The following is a 20,133-nucleotide window of genomic DNA, read 5'->3' as shown; positions in this document are numbered from 1 at the left end:
TGTTTCTTCATTTTTAAAACAAAGTGGTAAGAGCAGATTACCTCTAGGGTCTCTCCAATTCTAAATTCTTACAACATTTTTTAATTGTTACAATCACTTCTCTATAGTAGTAATTAAGATGTCACCGTCCTCTTCTCATCCTTTTTTTTATTTTATTTTATTTATTTATTTGATAGAGAGACACACAGCGAGAGAGGGAACACAAGTAGGGGGCGTGGGGGAGGAAGAAGCAGGCTTCCCGCTGAGCAGGGAGCCCGATGCAGGGCTCCATCCCAGGACCCTGGGATCATGACCTGAGCTGAAGACAGACGCTTAACGACTAAACCACCCAGGCGCCCTCAAATAAATAAATAAATCTTTAAAAAAAATAAAATATTGACTTGGGAGTAGGACATTATATACATCTTGGAACCTTTTATTCTTTCTTTTTTTTTTTTTAAGATATTTGTTTGTCAGAGAGAGAGAGAGAGAGAGCGCGCACACAAGCAGGGAGAGCGGCAGGCAGAGGGAGAAGCAGGCTCCCTGCTGAGCAATGAGCCACATGCAGGGCTCAATTCCAGGACCCGGGGATCATGACCTGAGCCGAAGGCATAGGCTTAACAACTGAGCCACCCAGGCGCCCCATAGCCTTAATGAATTTTAAATGGCATAAACAGGTATTTGTTCAAGAACATCTGTATCTAGGTACTCTCCTGTCATACTCTTTTTATCTTATCCCTGCATCAACTTTCTCCTTTACAGAGTTAAAAAGAGTTCACAAAGGTAAAGATCAACTTTAAAAAAATATATCTTATAATCTTAAATGTAAGCTTTCATTTTCTTGATCTACAATAGTAACTACTATACTTTAGGAAAACTCCAATTTTAATTAAAACCCTACAACAGCCATTTCTGATTGCAGCATTATTTCATTGTCATGTGACAGTTTTCCCAACCAAAAAAAATCACTGAATAGATGGAAAAATCTATAATCAATTGTTGGTATGTTAGTTAGCTATAATCACTAGTCATTATTTTGGATAGCAAGTGAATCCAGGGAAAACAATGGCAAAGTCATCTCTTGGTTATGGAAGTTTTGAAATGTGTTTACAAATTCTTTGACACTCCTTCTTCTAGAGGTGGGATCTACGCCCCCTCCCACTGAATGTGGGCCCACCTTGACAACTCCCAACTAATAATATGCAGTTGGAAGTGACACTATGTAACTTCTAAGGCCAGGTCAGAAAAGGCTCTTTAGCTTCTACTCTCCAGCTCTTAATCTGGGAGAAGCCAGTAACTGTAACAACTTGAGACCACCACTCTGGAGAAGCCACCTGTAGGCACTCTGGTCAAAAGCCAGCTGAGCTCCCTGTCCATAGTAAGCAATCAACAGCTAGTCCTGTCCGTAAGCCACCTTAAAGCTCCACTTCAGCTGAGCCTTAGAGGACTGCAGTGGCAGCCAACAACTAATTAGAACCGCATGAGGGAACCCAAGTGAGAAATGCCCACCTGCGGGTCCCAAATTCCTGAGTCATAAAATTGAGGGGAAAAAAAAGGTAATTTTAGGCCACAAAGTTTAGGACAAATGTGTTGCACAGCAATAGTGTAAAACAGTAGTTTATCCACTTTACAGAAAGAACTCTAAACCAACTAGGTAAGAGACCTAGTGTCCACTTCCAACTCTATCACAAACTAGTAAATGAAATTCACTAGCCTGAGTGAGCCGGTTATTTCCATGGAATTCAGCTTCTTCATCTATAAATGAGGCAAAATGAACTTTAAGCTCTAGCATTTGTAATTTTTACAGCCTTCAAACTGCTTCCTCCTGATTCTCATTTTTGCTTTTGTTGTATTATGATTCTTCTATTTCTAACTCAACATTTGAAAATGTGTTCAGAACCAAAAAGCAAGGGTGCCTGGGTGGCTCAGTCGGTTAAGCATCTGCCTTCAGCTCAGGTCATGATCCCAGGGTCTGGGGATGGAGCCCAGCGTAAGGCTCCCTGCTCAGCGGAGAGCCTGTTTTCTCCCTCTCCCTCTGCCCCTCTCCCCGCCCGCCCACCCTGGGCTTGTGCTGGCGCGCGTGTGAGTTCACACCCTCTATCTCAAATAAATAAATAAAATCTTTTAAAAAAGAACCAAAAACCAAAGACTTTGTGGTACACAATAAAACATAAATGATAAATGAATATATTTTTGTATTAAAAATTATGATCACATCAAGTCCTGCATTGGGCTCCTTGCTCAGCGGGGAGCCTGCTTCTCCCTCTGCCTGCCACTCCCCCTGCTTGTGTGTTCACTCTCTCGCACGCTCTCTCTCTGACAAATAAAGTCTTTTTTAAAAAATCACAATCTTAAAATAGAAAATTTCCTGACTTTATCACTAAAACCTTTTACAACAGGCCCTGGGTAATAGTCTTATTTTTATACTTTTCCATACTTTTCATGTTAAATATGTGTGTGATTTTATAATCAGAAAGAAATAGAATCTATTAAAATTTAAGATATGCATACTGTGACCTAGCAATTCCACATCTTAGAGAAATACTTGCACATCTCCACAAAAAGAAATGTAAGCCCTGTATCTTGTCATAAAAAACTGCAAATTAAGGAAATGATTGGATAAACTGTAGTTTAATTCATATTTCAGAATACTATGTAGCAAATTGAAAGAAAAGAGTACTGACAAAGATGAATCTGCACAGTACGTTATGGAGCAAATAAAAGGACACAAAATGGCATAACATTTTTTATTTATTCACAAACACACACACACGATACATTTCTATAAACACATAGTTATTTAACTCCATAGAAGAGGGTCTGTCAAGGACATCCAAACTATTAACTGTAGTTACCCAGAGAAGAGCTGCTATTAGGAAGGGCAGAGAGGGGACTTTTATTTTATCTTACTTGTCTGGCAAAACAACTACAATGTATTTGTGCATTACTTAGGTAATATTTCAATTAAATTTTTAAAAATGAACTTCATTGTTTTAAAACATGTTTTAGTAAACTACTTCCTCTGCAAAGATGAGTAGAAATGTGTATAATATGACCCACAATAGCTCAAAAATTCAAATATTTGATAAACTTCTCACATAAAGTACTAGGACAAAAACATTTATCAAGAGTCTAATCTGTGTCTAATCTGTGATAGGTACTTTATATGTTATCCCATTTAATCCTAACAGAATTCTCATCATTTTTTCAAGAGAAAATGGATGTTCCAAAGTTAAATAACCCGGCAAAAAAAAAAGTGATATTATGAGACAAAACTCAAACTGAGGTCTGCCTAACTCTAAAAAGCTGAAGTTTCTCTTAAAGAAAAAACTAAAGTAGGGGTGCCTGTGTGGCTCAGTTGGTTAAGCCTCTGCCTTTGGCTCAGGTGTCCTGGGATTGAGCCCCATGTCGAGCCCCATGTTGAGCTCCCTGCTCAGTAGGGAGCCTGCTTCTCCCTTTTCCTCTGCCCCCCCAACTCATGATCTCTCTCTAACTCTCTATTGCTCTCTCTCTCTCACATAAGTAAAATCTTTAAAACAAAAAAACCTAAAATAGATATCCCTTCAATTCACTTGTAGCTAAACAACTCTACTTCAAATTCTTAAGTTTTCAAATGCCCAAATGACCCCATTTTTATCCCAACTAGAAATTATAATAAATATATAAGCTATAAAAAGTACTTTTAAATAGATTAAAATTTAAATTACAAAATATGATTTAAAAATCAGAGTCTAAACTACTTTTAAATATATAAGTTAAATATGTATCACATGTTCTAACAATAATTCTCAGCTACTCTCAAAAAATGATGTCCTTTGAGGATAGATGAAATGAAGTATTTTGAACTTGTCACCATCAAGAAGTTTTTAAGATGATATTCACATTGAGACATAATCATAATTAAGGAACAAATTATTACATAAAACATATTATACACAAAAGTTGCTGAAACAAAGAATCCAAGAGGAATGAACAGAAAGAACAGAAGAAAAGACGTTAAGAAGGACAGTTTAGAAGCAATGGCAATGAAAAAAGAAAAGCTTTATTTCAAATCCTCTGATATCCACCCAGAAATTACTTCTCTCCCCAACACACAAAAAAGGATTTCCTTCTAGGAGTGCTTGAGTGGTTCAGTCAGTTAAGTGTCCAACTCTTAGTTTTGACTCAGGTCATGACCTCAGGGTCATGAGATCGAACCCCACATCAGGCTCTGCACTCAGCATGGAGTCTGCTTGAGATTCTCTTTCCTACTCCCTCTGTCTCCTCCCCCAGCTCACTCTCTGAATGAATGAATGAATGAATAAATAAATAAATAAATAAATAAGATCTTTTTTTAAAAAAAAAAAGGATTTCCTGGGGCGCCTGATGGCTCAGTCATTAAGCGTCTGCCTTCAGCTCAGGTCATGATCCCAGGGTCCTGGGATCGAGCCCTCCATCGGGCTCCCTGCTCAGCGGGAGGCCTGCTTCTCTCTCTCCCACTCCCCCTGTTTGTGTTCCCTCTCTCGCTGTCTCTCTCTCTGTCAAATAAATAAATAAAATCTTTAAAAAAAAAAAAAAAAGGATTTCCTTCTAGCACCCTACCATAAAATCCATGGCAATTTAAAAGGTAAGCCGGAAAGTTGAGGCCAAGGCAAAAATGACTTAGTTCTTTCCTAGACAGAGGAGAAAGTATCTATGTTGAAAACCAGCTTTCTACATGCCCAGAAATCAGATTCAATTCATGAAAATAAAGTAGAATTGTTATCACAGCTATTAGATGCATAAGGCTAGGATGCTTAAATAATATGAAGGTTTTAACCTACCATATAAACAAGCATAACTATAGATTTTTATTGTTCTAGATCACATCAAGATGTTTAGATTATCTTAAAAAAAATGTCCTGTAACATCACTAAACGATTTCATTATGAAATCAATTTTCTAAAGGTACTACTGACAATAGATACAAGGCTCCTTTCCTGTCTGGTTGGCTTTAAACAAAAATGTGCTCATGCTCCCCACTCATATTCAATTTCTAAGTATTCCCAGATCTCACCTTTTGAAAGGCCATTCTGCCTCCCCACAAAATGCCCTTAAAGAAAGCAGAATAGGGGCACCTGAGTGGCTCAATCAGTTAAGCAACCCACTCTTGATTTCAGCTCAGGTCATGATCTCAGGGTGGTGAGATCAAGCCCTGCGTTGGGCTCTGCGCTGGGCGTGGGACCTCGGTAAGATTCTTTCTCCCTCTCCCTCTGCCCCTGTCCCCCCAGCTCACTCACTCTTTCTCTCCCTCTCTCTTAAAAAAAAAAAAAAAGAAATAATAGAGCAGAATAAGTTACTAAAAACCACATGTCCAGGAATGCCTGGGTGACTCAGCTGGTTAAGCATTTGACTCTTGATTTCAGCTCAAGCCCCGAGTCAGGCTCCGTGCTTGGTGTGGAGTCTGCTTGAGATTCTCTCTCTTCCTCTGCCCCTCCCCCACATGCTCTCTCTCTCTCAAAATAAATAAATAAAATCTTAACAACAACAACAAAAAATGTCTAGGGGCACCCAGATGGCTCAGTTGACTGGTTAAGTGTGCAGCTCTTGATTTTGGCTCAGGTCATGATCTCAGGGTCCTGGGATGAAGCCCCATGTTAGGGTCCACACTCAGTGGGGAGTCTGCTTGAGGATTCTCTGCCCTTCCTCACCCCACCCCCCACTAATTTGCCTGCACGTGCTCTCTCTAAAATAAATAAATAAATCTTAAAAAAATAAAATAAAATAAAACGACATGTCTATTATCTAATCTCTTCCTTCTTTGACATATGAAGAATTGGTATTCTTACCTCCATCATGCCCCTCTCCTAGCTTCAAAATGGAATTAATACTATTTTAGTTGAAATAATGGATAATGTTTATATGTATTTTGTAAAGTCTATTTTATTTTTTTTGAAAGTCTATTTTAAATACCAGTAAGTTTTTCCCATTTGTCATTATAGCAACATTGTTTGTAACTCTTTGAAGTTAAAAAAAGCAAAAGTTATAGTTAACTATTTACAGTATTTTTAAATTATTTTAAATAATTTAATTTTTAAATGATTTTATTTTATTTTACAGACACATACTTAGTGTTTACAATATGCCAGGCACTACGGCTCTAAGTGCTTTCATATATGAACTCATTCAATCCTCATAATAACCCCAGGCAATACTATTATTACTTCCATTTTGCAGAAGAGGAAATTTAGGCATGGAGAAGTTAAGACACTTGTCCAAAATCACACTACTAATTGGTACAGGAGCCAGTTTCAAACCCAGGCACTCTAATTCCAGAGTCAAACTTGTAAACAGCATATGAAACTTCCTCTCCAATTTGTTGAAAACTCTTTAAACTGTTTGTCCAGAAAATGTTGCATTTTGTGGGAGCCTTTTTAGAGGGGAAAAATACCACTAGGAAGTTTAAATTATAAGGCATTAAATCAATTACAAGACATCAATAACAGAAATCATATTTTCAAAAAGAGGATATTTTGCTTAGTTCATATGATATTATCAAATTAAAATGGGTTTTCAAAGAAAAAAGTTACACTTAAAAAGTATGTTTAAATGTAACACAATTTGATTTTTAATTTCTTAATCATTAAATTTGACAAAAAAATATGAAATTTACATTTCATAAGCATCAAGATTATATACAAATATTTGTAAAAAAGCAATTCTCTGTTATAAATTATATACTAATAAAATATAGGAATGCTACAAAGGATTTATCAGAAATATTTAATAAGCACTACTATTTGCCTAATAAATACTATAAAAGTTGAAATTTCAAACCGACAGTCTATTTCCAAGTATATTGCTTTTTTAAATAAGGTATAACATACAAGGTGTAACTTATTATGAGATTGGAAAAGTAGTTACCTTTTATATTCTTTTAATACATTGTTCCAGACTTAGCTAAATTTCTTAAAACAATTTCACTATATTATGACAATTTGGATCAATTTAGGGATATCTACCTAGGAAAGATCTCTATCTCTTTCTATCTCCCATTTCTAAACTGTGAAGAAAGAGATGAATTATAAAGAAGAAGCAAAAATCTGGTAACTGAAATCTTGGCTAAGTTATTCCACTCTAGGCTTCAGTGTCCTTGTCTACAAAATGAGGAACTTAAACTAAAATAATATCCACAAATCTGTATAGTTCTAAAACTTTTTAAATTCTATTTTCAAAAAGTTTTAAATCTCACCTCATCTGAGGAATCTAGCTGTCCCAATGTTCCTGTTGCACCTGCAAAACCTTTGGAAAGGAAAAAAAGTTTCCTTCATAACTGTTACATACTGACTTACTTTAAAATTATTTTGAGACATAAACAAAAAGCCAAGTTTTATTACCTTAAGACAACTCATTCTAACAGATATCTTGGCAGAGTTCAACATTTATCTTTAATAAATTCGGGTCTAATAGATTTATGCTTCCAAAGAAATCTCTAGTGAAAATCCAGATTTAATCATCACAAATGGTGTTTTAGAAGGATCTGTTACTTCTTAGTTTTAAACCATGGTTTGTTAAAATATTGAGATACTAAAGTTTTGGGCTATTCTTAAATAGCAATGTTTTTCATGAGTTAGAACTAGAACCTTAATAAACTAACCAAATTCCATTTAAGAAAAACACATTCTCTTCTTTGGCCCATCTATTCTTTCTTGCTTCTACATTTTTACTACTTTCCTTAAAAAGAATCACACGTTATTTAAATTTCTTCAATAATAAGTCAAGTTTGAGGGTCTTTTTGTTTTAATACAGAAAAGTTATCACTGTCCCAATTAAAACAGACAAACCTTGAGCTGCCAGAGTGCTAGTGCCAGCTGATGGCTCCTGTATACCATACACAAGTTTGTCCTCAGGATATGTAAGTCCAGAGCTCTTCAAAGCTATAAGGTACTTTTCATGACTTTTCTTTGCACAAGCATTTTCTCCAAGACCTAATATTTAAAACAAATTTAAAATCAGAAAAAAAAAATTCCATTCAAAATATAAGTAAAGCAATCTCAGTAATTAATATATATACATATATAAAATAGCTGAATATTCTAATGGCAGGAGAACCCTAGAATGAATATAAAACAGCTTCAGACAACAATGCAGAGCATGCTTATAATGAATAATAAAATCTACTAGGTAACTGAGTATCTAAAATATGCCAGTCACAGGAGGTGCAAAGATTAACAAGAGTATGTCTCCTGCCTTAAGGAACTTGAAAATTCATGTAGAGAAAGGTAAATAATATGGTAAGTGACAAGTGACAAACCATTTGGTTTGACAATCTATGATCTCATAATACTGTGCCATTAGACTTACCCAAAGCAAAATACTTAGGAAAGGCTTCCTGGATAAAATAATGTCTGAGTGGAATTTTCAAATACTATAACTGATATTACTCTTAATTCCTGCTTTATCAAACTTTTTCCATCATATTTAAAAAATTAAAAGTATAATTTCTATAGAAATATCAGTAAAAACTAATTTATTCCAAAAAATATTGAAAAGCTTAGGTTCTAGAGTTACACAATCCTAAAACTTTCACTTTAGTATAGCAGCTTATTAATTATTGCCAATTTTTGTTTTATTTTTTAATGTATTTATGGAGAATGGAATGATAGTAAAAGAAATTTTAGTATTATTTTGAGAATTCTTTAAAAGTAAAAAATTACTCTGTCTGAAAGCCAAATTACCATGGCCTTTGATACCTCCTAGGCAAATTATGTATCTTAAATTAAGGTCTCAAGCTCTCCAATTATAAAAATATATAAGTGAACTTCTTTAATATTTGTTGAGCTTTTCTGTATTTCCTCTGTTTGCTAGCCTAATAATTGCAATAGAACAGTTTGTTTTTTAAATATCTGTCTCTCTGGGCTGGTTTAAAAACAACAACAACAACACTCTAGCACTTATTAAACAGGAATATATCCATCCTTCAAGTCCAATATTAAAAAGTTACACTTAGTTCAAAAAAAAAAATAATAATAATTACACTTAGTTTATAAAGAATAAAGACCTTCTAAGCGTCCTATGTAAGAAATGACTGTCTCCTGAATAATAAAAGCCATGTATTTACCTCAATCATGACAGATGAAATTTATAATACTTTTTTTTTTTAAGATTTTATTTATTTATTTGACAGAGAGAGACACAGTGAGAGAGGGAACACAAGCAGGGGGAGTGGGAGAGGGAGAAGCAGGCTTCCCACCGAGCAGGGAACCCCAAGCGGGGCTCGATCCCAGGACCCCGGGATCATGACCTGAGCCGAAGGCAGACGCTTAACGACTGAGCCACCCAGGCGCCCCAAATTTATAATACTTTTTAAGTAACAAAATATATTTTATCAACCCTCACAACAAGCCTGAGAAAAATGAATGTATAATAACCATTTTTTTAAAAAGATGGGTAGGGGCAGAGGGAGAGAGAAAGAATCTTAAGCAGGCTCCACATCCAGCACAGAGCCCAACACAAGCCTCAATCTCACAACCCTGAGATCATAACCTGAGCCAAAATCAAGAGTTGAATACTTAACCAACTGAACCATCCAGGTACCCCTATAATTACCATTTTTAAAAGTAAAGAAATGGAGGGGCGCCTGGGTGACTCAGTCGGTTAAGAGTCTGCCTTCAGCTCAGGTCGTGATCCCACAGTCCTGGGATCAAGCCCCGTGTGGGGCTCCCTGCTCAGCGGGGAGCCTGCTTCTCCCTCTCCCTCTGCCCCTCCCCGTTCCCCTGTTCATGCTCTCTCTCGCTATCTCTCTTTCAAGTAAATAATGGAGGCTTAAAAACATGGCTAGCCAGTGAATAAGCAAGCAGTAACTACAAGTGCAGTAGCCTATAAATTTTAAACTTCTGAACCAAAATTTAACGTGATTTCCATCACTAAAAGTCAGCCAAGGATTTCTGTTGTTTTTTTATTTCAAGAAATAATTAAAAGGAATTGTAGAAATAAGACAATTATCATAAATCATTCCTAAGGTATACATTCTTACAATGATTAAGAACAACTTGCTGCTTTCTTCCACAACAGCTGAGATTCTAAATAAGGCTTGAAGAAATAACAAACAGACCACCAGGTATAATTTGATCTTTCTCCAGCTTTGTCTCCAAAATTCAAATACAAGCTACCATCATCTTTATCCTAGGCTGCAGTTGAGTTTTTCTAGTCTTGCCCCTTCCAATCTATTTTTGGCAAAATAGCAAGTCAACTTTTTAAAACATATCTGATCAAGTCACTCTTAAACTTAAAATATTTCCATGACTTCCCAATACATTCAGGATAAGATATAAAATATCACATGGCCCATGAGAGCCATGGATCTAGGCTAATTGTGGTAACCTTATTTGTGCCACTATCACCCTACATTCATTTCATTTCAACAGTACACCTTTTTTTAGTCCCTTTTTAAAAAAGTAAGCTCATTCTCACCCATAAGTATTTCAACATGGAATCTAGGAGGTGTCTAGGTGTGACTGATATTCTTTATATTTATCCTGCTTGAGGTTCATTAAGCATCTTGCATCTATAAGTCAATGTTCTTCATCCAATTTGGATGAAATTTTAGTCATGATTTTTTCAAATGTTTCTTTTCTGCCACATTCATACTCTTTTGTCCTCCTGGGATTCCAATTACAGGCACGTTAGAGCATCTGATTCTGTCTAACAGGTCCCTAAGGCTCTGTTGCATTTTCTCTCTGTTTTCTAGAATGAATAATCAATTTTTTTAATGATTTTACTTATTTATTTGAGAGAAAGAGCATGAGCGGGTGAGGGCCAGAGGGAGAAGCAGACTCCCCGCTGAACAGGGAGCCCAATGCGGGGCTCGAATCCAGAATCGATCATGACCTGAGCCAAAGGCAGACGCTTAACCGACTGATCCACCCAGGTGCCCCCAGATTGAATAACCTATTAATCTGTCTTCAAATTCATTAAGTCTTTCTTCTACCCTTTCCAGTCTGCTGCTAAGCCCATCCAGTAAATTTTTTCCCTTTAATTACTGCTCGATGCTAATTTTCAGTTCTAGATTTTCTTTTATTGTTTCTATTTCTTTGCTAAGATTCTTTATCTCTTCACTCATTAACATCATATTTACTTTTAAGTATTTGAACAGATCTTCCTTTAATTTCTTGAACATATTTATAATAGTTGTTTGTTGTTTTTTTTTAAAGAGAGTGGGGAATGGACAGAGGGAGAGGGAGAAAGAGAATCTTAAGCAGGCTCATGCCCAGCACGGAGCCCAACACAGGGATCAATCTCACAACCCTGAGATTGTGAACTGAGCCAAAATCAAGAGTTGGATGTTTAACCAACTGAGCACCCAGGTGCCCCTATAATAGTTGCTTTAATATCTTTATCTGCTAAATCCAATATCTGGTCCATTTCAAGGTCAATTTATATTGACAGCCCTATTTCTTGGTTATAGGGCATAATTTCTTATTTTCCTGCATGTTTAGTTTTTATTGTATGCTGGACATTCTAATGACACATTATAGAAGATTCTGGATTCTATTATCTTCCTTTGAAGATTATTAATTTTAATTCTAGAAGACCATTCAATTAACAGCCTGATCACCTAAAAACTCACAAAGGTTTGGTAAAGGTTTGTAAAGGGCAGGTCTGTAGGGGCGCCTGGGTGGCTCAGTTGGTTAGGCATCCAACTCTTGATTTTAGCTCAGGTCATGATCTCAGGGTTGTGGGATTGAGCCCCATGTCGGGCTTTGTACTGGGCGTGGAGTCTGCTTGGGATTCTATCTCTCTCTCTCTCTCTCTGCCCTTCCCCCCGCCTTACTCTGTCTCTCTCTCCCCCTTTCTAAAAATAAAAAAAAATGAAAATAAAAAATAAGGGCAGGTCTGTAGAAAGCCTAAGGTTCTCAAAAGGCCCTCTAAATTGACAGGAATAATCTCTAAACTCTGTCTCAACTAGATGCCTGTGGTATTAACAAGTTCTCTCCAGTCTGGCTGGGCTGAAACTCCAACATCTCTGAAAACTGCTTAACCTCTTATATCTCTATTCTGCTTTTAAACCCATAGCAGTCACTCTCTAATAAGGCTGAAGCAGTCTTCTGTACATGTGTATCTCAGTCCTCGGCCAAGCACTTTCAGAGGTCCCCCCATCCATCTGCCCCCATACCTCTTGGTATTCTACCCCAAAGATTCCAGTTTCCAACTGTTTCAGCTGTCCCTAACTGTGACCTCTACCTCCTTAGCTCAGGTGGGCCACCACACTGCTTCAATACCAGCTTGTCGCGCTGCAGTCAGGAAGTTATCCCTAGACAGAGATTCGGAGCAATCGTGGGGTTCATCTCATGCTTTTCTTTTCTCTCAAAGATTTATAGTCTTGTACTGCCCTCTGTCCAGTGCCTGATAACAGCTGCCTCACATTTTTTCCAGTTTTATGTTGTTTATGACATACGGGCTAGCCCAGAAATCAAAAGCAGAAGATGTCCTCTACCTTGAATACAACCCCATCCCATTACCACCCAAGCCCCCTCACCCTCTAGCTAAATGACTTTCTCTCAACCATTAGGTTTTACTTCCATCACTTCTTCAGTGAAGCTTCCCCATCTTCCCCATCAGTGAAATCAAGTCTCCCTCTTATAAACACTTGCCCTACCCTTTCATATTATTTACTACAAGTTTATAAATCATACAATTTTTTCGGTTTGGGAGTTGTATTAATGCCATCTCACTCACTAGACCTTAAGCTTTATAAGGGCAGGGATAGGATTACCTGGTTTACTACTTGCATTCCCTACCCCAAACTCTAGTACCTAGCCCAAAACCAAGCACATAGTTGGTGCTTAATAAGTATTTGCTGAAAAAAATAAATGTCAGATAAGACTATCTCTGAATAACATATGGTTCACAATACACATGAAAATTTCACCATTCTAAAGAAAATATAAACTTTCCAAAATGTGTTGTTCAGGAGCCAGCAGAAATAATGCTATTTAAAGTATTTGTTGTACTATAAAACTGAGCTAACCTGAAGAATTTTAAACTGAAGTATTTTATATAACAGTATATCATATACAAACATACTCAACAATTCCAAGTTTTGTAACTTAAATTCTACATTATTATAAAATCCTATGCCATACAATCCAAAAGTATAGAACACCAAAAATGAAGACACAGAAGTAGTTTTGTTACTGTTTGGGGAAGGGGAGGTGGAGTAAGATTATGAATATGTCACACCAAAACTTAGAGGAGACCTGGATTCTAGTGCTAACTCCTAAGTAAGTTAGTTGTGAGGCACTGAACTGGTCATTTAATTTTTCTGGGACTCAGTTTCTTCATCCATAAAATAAGAAGTACTTTTAATAACTTCCACCTTTAGCATTTTATGGAAAAAAAATCTACATTTTACATTTAAGTTTGAAAATACACAATTTCTTATGATTACAGTGACATAAGTAAATTTTAACTTTCTTCTATGCTAATGTTTTACTTACCAGAAGTCAGATCTTTGTAGTTTTGTTGATTTGTCAAAACCTGAGTAAGAACAGACCGCATTGCTCCTCCCATTTTAGTTAGATCTTCTAAAAAGGAAATTTGAGGTTCCAAAAGCTGAAGGACTTTGTTAAGGTCTTTTTCTGATGGTACATCAGCTGCTGAAAAAACATATAATTAACTTCCTTTAAAATATTTTGCTAAAAAATAACAATATTTTATTCTTTTAAAGTTATAGCAACTTGGATAAGAGTATTTTATAATCAAAAAATTAATATAAGAACTCTGTTTAGGGGTGCCTGGGTGGCTCAGTCATTGGGCATCTGCCTTCGGCTCCAGTCATGATCCCAGGGTCCTGGGATCGAGCCCCGCATCGGGCTCCCTGCTTGGCAGGAAGCCTGCTTCTCCCTCTCCCACCCCCCCGCTTGTGTTCCCTCTCTCACTGTGTCTCTCTCTGTCAAATAAATAATCTTAAAAAAAAAAAAAAAAAGAACTCTGTTTAGAAGGTAGTTATCATTGGGGCGCCTGGGTGGCTTAGTCAGTTAAGCATCTGCCTTCGGCTCAGGTCATGATCCCAGAGTGCTGGGATCGAGCCCCACGTCAGGCTCCCTGCTCAGCAGGGAGTCTGCCTGTCCCTCTACCCCTGCCCCTCCACCCTGCTCATGCTCTCACTCACTTTCTCTCAAATAAATAAAATCTTTAAAAAAAAAATGAAGAAGGTAGTTATTCACCCAGCCCCCAACCCCCGGCCCAGGGAAGACTTGCTCAGAAATTCAATCATCTGAGAAAAAGTAGATGGAGAAAAGAGATGACTTCATTAAGGTATTAAGCACTTAATTTGGTTAAAAAGCATTCATTTTGAGGCTCCTTTATTTCCAGATATATAAATGTAAACATAACACCATTTCAAAATTAGACAGTGTTTAAGAAAAAGTTAAGATCACTTCCTAAAATAAAACAAGACAGAAATCAAATAATATTGAGAGTAGCATATGAATATTAGAACAAAAAAATGAAAAAAAAAAGAATATTAGAACAAAATTATGTCAGCACTAAATTTAAACCTGTGTAGCAAATAACCCATCCTCTATCATATTCTAAAAATACAGACTCACGTTAGCTGGAGGTCAAAGCAACTAAAATGAAAAATAACTGTTTTCGGGGCGCCTGGGTGGCTCAGTCATTAAGCGTCTGCCTTCGGCTCAGGTCATGATCCCAGGGTCCTGGGATCGAGCCCCGCGTCCGGCTCCCCGCTCCGCGGGAAGCCTGCTTCTCCCTCTCCCACTCCCCCTGCTTGTGTTCCCCCTCTCGCTGTGTCTCTCTCTGTCAAATAAATAAAATCTTTAAAAAAAAAAAAAAAAGAGAAAAATAACTGTTTTCATAAACATAAATGTTTTTACTAGCTTTTAAGTACCAGAAAAGACATGCCTAGTAGAGTTGGAGGAACAGAGAAAAAACTTGTACAGCAACTGAAAAAGAATATTTAAAAGGGAAAAAAGAAAAGATTTTTCAGAGAAACTGAGGTCCTGAAGAAATGAAAAATGAGATTTAGAGTTCAGACATAATTAGCTAAAAGGATGCTTATAAGGGAGCTAATAGGGGGCCTGTGTGCCTAGGAAAGGGGAACATCAATTTCATTCAACATTTATTCAGCATCTACTACATGATAGGCACTGGGAAGCAAAACTAAGTAAGAACTAGTTCCTACCCCCAAGGAACTAACAACCCAGTTCAAAGATGATCTGTAAATGAAATTCTAGATCACTCTGAGTCCTGGGACCCAGACCAAAAAAAACCTTAACTTTCTCAGTGGATAACTAATACTGTATATTATTCATCTTTATGTCCTCCCCAGTGACTTATGTAGTAACACAGCAAATATTTAATTAACATTTGTTCTTCATTTGCAAGGGCTCTAGATAAGCTCTGACACTCATCTGAGGATTGTAGGATGAAATGACAAATGGAACTCAAGGCATCTGCCAAACAACAAAATCTCTGAGCTTCTATTATTACCTCAGATTAAATGATTTCGAATCCTTTCTTTAATTTTAAACAGTGATCTCTACACAAAGTAATGTAGTAATTTTTCTAGCATAGAAAGAAGAAATGAATGTTGAGCATAAGTGATAATATAGAAAGGAAAATTTCAGGAAACTAAGTTCATGACATTCATCTTAAGTCAAAAAAGTGCTTCCATTCATTCCTTTATATTTTCAGATAATGGTAACAAATAATTATCAAAGCTATGTACCTATGTCATCTATCTATTAAAACTGCTAAATGTCCCTAAAGAAAAAAAATAAACATAATACACTTTTGTATGAATTACTCTCTGATCAAAATAATGGTTCTCATAATAAATGAGTTCTACTTATTACCTTTCTAAAATAGGACACTTATAATACAAAATGTAAATTTCCAAAAACTCTGGTAAATAGTATATGAGAAATAGCACAAAGGCAAGTTCAATAACCTAGCTGGTCTCTAGTTCCTTCATTCCAAAGAGAGAGTAGTTTGGGGCTGAATCAAAATAATATTTCTTCCTGTATTTTAAGACCTACTTGAGAGGAGTGGAAGTTGTTAACAAAGGATTGTATATTTTGCTTAAAATGTAGAAATAAGAAGTATAAGTGTTTGCTCACAATGAGAATAACATGGTACTTTTATTTTTTTTACTTTTTATTGTTATGTTAATCACCATACATTACATTATTAGCTTTTGATGTAGTGTTCCATGATTCATTGTTTGCGTGTAACACCCAGTGCTCCATTCAATACATGCCCTCCTTAATACCCATCATCAGGCTAACCCATCCTCCCACCCCCCTCCCCTCTAGAACCCTGTTTGTTTCTCAGAGTCCATCGTCTCTCATGGTTCGTCTCCCCCTCCGATTTCCCCCCCTTCAGAGAATAACATGGTACTTTTAAGAATGATGAAGATTCGGGGCGCCTGGGTGGCTCAGTCATTAAGTGTCTGCCTTCGCCTCAGGTCATGATCCCAGAGTCCTGGGATCGAGCCCCACACTGGGCTCCCTGCTATGTGCGAAGCCTGCTTCTCCCTCTCCCACTCCCCCTTGCTTGTGTTCCCTCTGTCACTGTGTCTCTCTTTGTCAAATAAATAAATAAAATCTTTAAAAAAAAAAAAAATGATGAAGATGCTATATGTTTCTTCACACTTCAATGATGGGGGGATAGATAAAAATGTGTGCCATAGTTTCAAACTGGATTTAAGATTATTTATAGTAAATAAATAATTTAAAACCTCTAAAAGTAATTCAAGATGCAGTCCTTTAAATGATAAAAATACAAGTATCATCAGAAAGGTAAAAGATCAGAAAAAGTTAATAAATTTGTTTCATACCACACTAATTGGTATCTGTAATTCACAATGTCAGACTGACAACTTTAACAGATAATATCTAAATCCAAAATATTTAACTGAAGTATATTAGTCAAGATGGTGACTAAATCTTAAAAGGCAAGAAGATTATCTATAATTTGCATGTTTCTTTTTTCTTTTCAATAATATCATGATGCTTACCCCCATACATTCTACCTGTAATATGGGAGTGAATAATTTGACTCTCTCATACGTTGCTATATACGGAGAGGAATAAAAATATAGAGACATCTACAAAAAAAAAAAAAAGGAGAGAGAGAGAGATGGTGAAAGAGTAGTTTAGCTTCTAAAACTCTAAGTTAAATTCACACATTTCCAGGACTTCTTAATTCTGTTCTATCATAATATAATTGTAAATAAAGTCACTTTAACCCCATAAAATGATTATCTCCTCATCTGCTAAAGGCCAAGTAAGTTTGATCCTAAGCATCTATGACCCCAGGAGCAGAAAGTCCCAAACTGTGCTACTACAAGGTACCTATCAGGTCATGTAATTGATGTATACTAAAGTATGTTTTTATTTAGTCTCTGTATTTCATAGTCATATCATAAAACAAGTTAAGCAAAAAAATGATACCTGAAAAAATTCACCTTGTTATTAATGCTAAACTGTGTTAATTGGGAACTTAAAAAGAGTACTAACAAAAAGTAGATTAAACATACCTGGTTCATTATAGCCTTCTCTTAAGTACTGAATAAGACAAAAAATAAATCTTGGAAGAACAAATTCAGACATCATCAGTAAGTCTTTGGGGACACAGGGAATATTTGAACTTGATTTAATTTGATGCCTTTTGCAAAACCTGTAATATGAAAAAGAAAAAAATTAACAGTGATGTCTAATCTGCCAGGAACATATTACCTCTATATACAATATCCATAAACAGAATGCAGGCCAATATCAAAGCTGATTTATTACTCCTCTACGATTCTTAGGGTACCAAGTTAAAAGACTATAGTTTTAATCAGTCTTTAAATAAAATATGTGGCTGAGGAGGATTTCCTCCTAATAAAAGACCATACTAGTTAGGTGCCAACTAGAATACAAAAAGAAAATCTTTTTAAATCATTACAGGATTTAATATTTTTTAACTGCAATTTATTACTTTCACATATTACTTTATTACTTCTACCCTTTATAAACCATTTAGTAGAAATTGATTATTTCCTAAGAATTCACATTTTCTATTCCTTAACTATTTCTAACTTATTGTATTAATGAATATGTAAGTGACAGAAATACTTAAAGCTTATTTGAAAAATTTTTAAATAGTACACATAAGTATATACATTTCTTTTCATCTTGTTTATACTTATTTTAAAGTATGATTGGTATACCTGAACAAAAATGAAGCAAACTATTCTGCATTCACAATCCAAATAATCACAAGTAAGATATTTCATGGCAATACAAAATAACCAAACTAAACATAAAATGCCCAGAAACAAACTTATTAGGAAGAGTGCAGAAACTATCTTACCTAAAAAACATAAAAGATCTGAATAGAGAAAAACTACATTCTCAAATGGAAAAACCAATTTTATTTTTTTAAAAGTCAGTTCCACCAAGCTTAATGCCGTTACAGTTAAATCACAATGAGACTAATCACAAACTAATTCTGAAGTTCCAATAGAAGAGCATATGTGTGAAAAAAAAAAATCAGTAAAACTCGGGGAAAAAAATGATTACTGACAGTGACTTAGACCTTAAAATGTAGTACAAAGCTATTATAATTAAAAATCTGTGGTAATATAATATCTTCAGTGGACCACAATGGACTCTAGAAAGAGACTACATAAATTTGTGAAAATAGTATCATAAATATGGCATATCAATTCAATGTGGAAGGAAGAAGACTTTCAATAAATTGCTTTAGAACAATTGATTATTTTTCTGCAGGAAGTAAATTTTATTTTCATCTTACACCATATACAAAATATATTCCATACAAATCAAAAGTGAAAAAAGGTACCAGGAAAAAATAAACTATTCCCCCTCCATTACTTCAAAGTGTAGAAAATGTAAGTAAAACTTTAAACCAAAAGCCATAACTGTAAGATAAAAACTGACTACATAAATCAAGCTTCTATACAGAAGACAATTACAAATTGAAAAAAATATTTACAAGAAGTAAAACAGATAAAAGATTAATATCTTTGATAATGAACACTTGAAAATGGATAAGAAAAAGAAAAAGAAAAAAAACCAATTCAATAGAAAAATCAGCCAAGGTCATGAACAAGTCACAAAAAAAATTACTGAATGGCCAATAAACATGAAAAGATGCTCGAGTTCACTAATAACCAAAGCAATGAATTTTATTAAAATAAAAAATGAGGGGCGCCTGGGAGGCTCAGTTGATTAAGTGTCTGCCTTCTGCTCAGGTCATGATCCCAGGGTCCTGGGATCAAGTCCCTCATTGGGCTCCTACCTCAGCAGGGAGCCTGCTTCTCCCTCTCCCTCTGCCACTCCCCCTGCTTGTGCTCTCTCTCTCTGTCAAATAAATAAATAAAATCTTTTGAAAGGAAGGAAGGAAGGAAGGAAGGAAGGAAGGAAAAGCTTCCAAATATAACAAGGAATCCCCTAAAGTGCCAGAGAGCCCATCAGAATTTAAAAAATAATAAAATAGGGGTGCCTGGGTGGCTCAGATGGTTAAGCGTCTGCCTTCGGCTCAGGTCATGATCCCAGAGTCCTGGGATCGAGCCCCACATCGGGCTCCTGGCTCAGCGAGGAGCCTGCTTCTCCCTCTCCCTCTGCCTCTCTCCCTGCTCATGCTTTCTCTCTCTCTCTCTCTGTACCTCTGTGTCTCAAATGAATAAAATCTTTTAAAAAAATAAAATAAAAAAATAAAAAATAAAAAATGAGTAACTAGAATTGACCATTTTGTGATGGATTTAGAGAAAGGCTTATGGGGAAATTTTCCACTTGAGATCAGACGGTCACATCCTTATCAATCTTAGTATAACGCGAAGTAAAAAAAATCAGACACTGTGATGTTTGTGAAGCACACAGCACCATTTAGGAAGTGTTCTTACCAAACGTGCTGAATTCGACACCAAGTCTCGAGAGCTGACTTCCATTTATAAGAAGTATAGGTGCTAAAGGAAAAAGTTAAAAACACCACAAAAAAGCAAACAGATAAATCATGAATGCAGACCATTACACAGGACAACAGACTCAATTTCTGCAACCTGTCAGTGGCAAAAGGAAAAAGGAGGTAGAAGGACCACTCTAGGTTTAAAAAAGCTTGAGAGACCCAATAAATATAATGTGTGAACGGATTGTAACAAACCAA

The 20,133-nt window shown here is 36.0% G+C and overlaps 1 protein-coding gene across 2 annotated transcripts in view; it reads right to left on the bottom strand.

The window, feature by feature from the left end:
- Positions 1–18,014, bottom strand: part of LOC116629070 (E3 ubiquitin-protein ligase UBR3-like) — a 40,042-nt gene extending 22,028 nt beyond the window's left edge. Inside the window, exons 1-4 of one of the 2 annotated variants that reach the window (XM_032399349.1) lie at positions 17,501–18,014; positions 13,437–13,592; positions 7,782–7,925; positions 7,190–7,239 (exon numbers count right to left, since the gene is read on the bottom strand). In XM_032399349.1, the coding sequence (XP_032255240.1) occupies positions 7,190–7,239; positions 7,782–7,925; positions 13,437–13,592; positions 17,501–17,576 (426 nt within the window). In that variant the 5' untranslated portion in view covers positions 17,577–18,014. Of the gene's footprint in view, positions 1–7,189; positions 7,240–7,781; positions 7,926–13,436; positions 13,596–17,500 lie in introns of both variants that reach the window. The other variant, XM_032399348.1, reaches the window with a different exon arrangement.
- Between the last annotated feature and the right edge of the window lie 2,119 nt (positions 18,015–20,133).

Source organism: Phoca vitulina, unplaced genomic scaffold (assembly GCF_004348235.1).
Source record: "Phoca vitulina isolate PV1807 unplaced genomic scaffold, GSC_HSeal_1.0 scaffold261, whole genome shotgun sequence".
In the NCBI taxonomy this organism is placed as follows: domain Eukaryota; kingdom Metazoa; phylum Chordata; class Mammalia; order Carnivora; family Phocidae; genus Phoca; species Phoca vitulina.
This window is presented reverse-complemented; position numbering and strand designations above follow the sequence as displayed.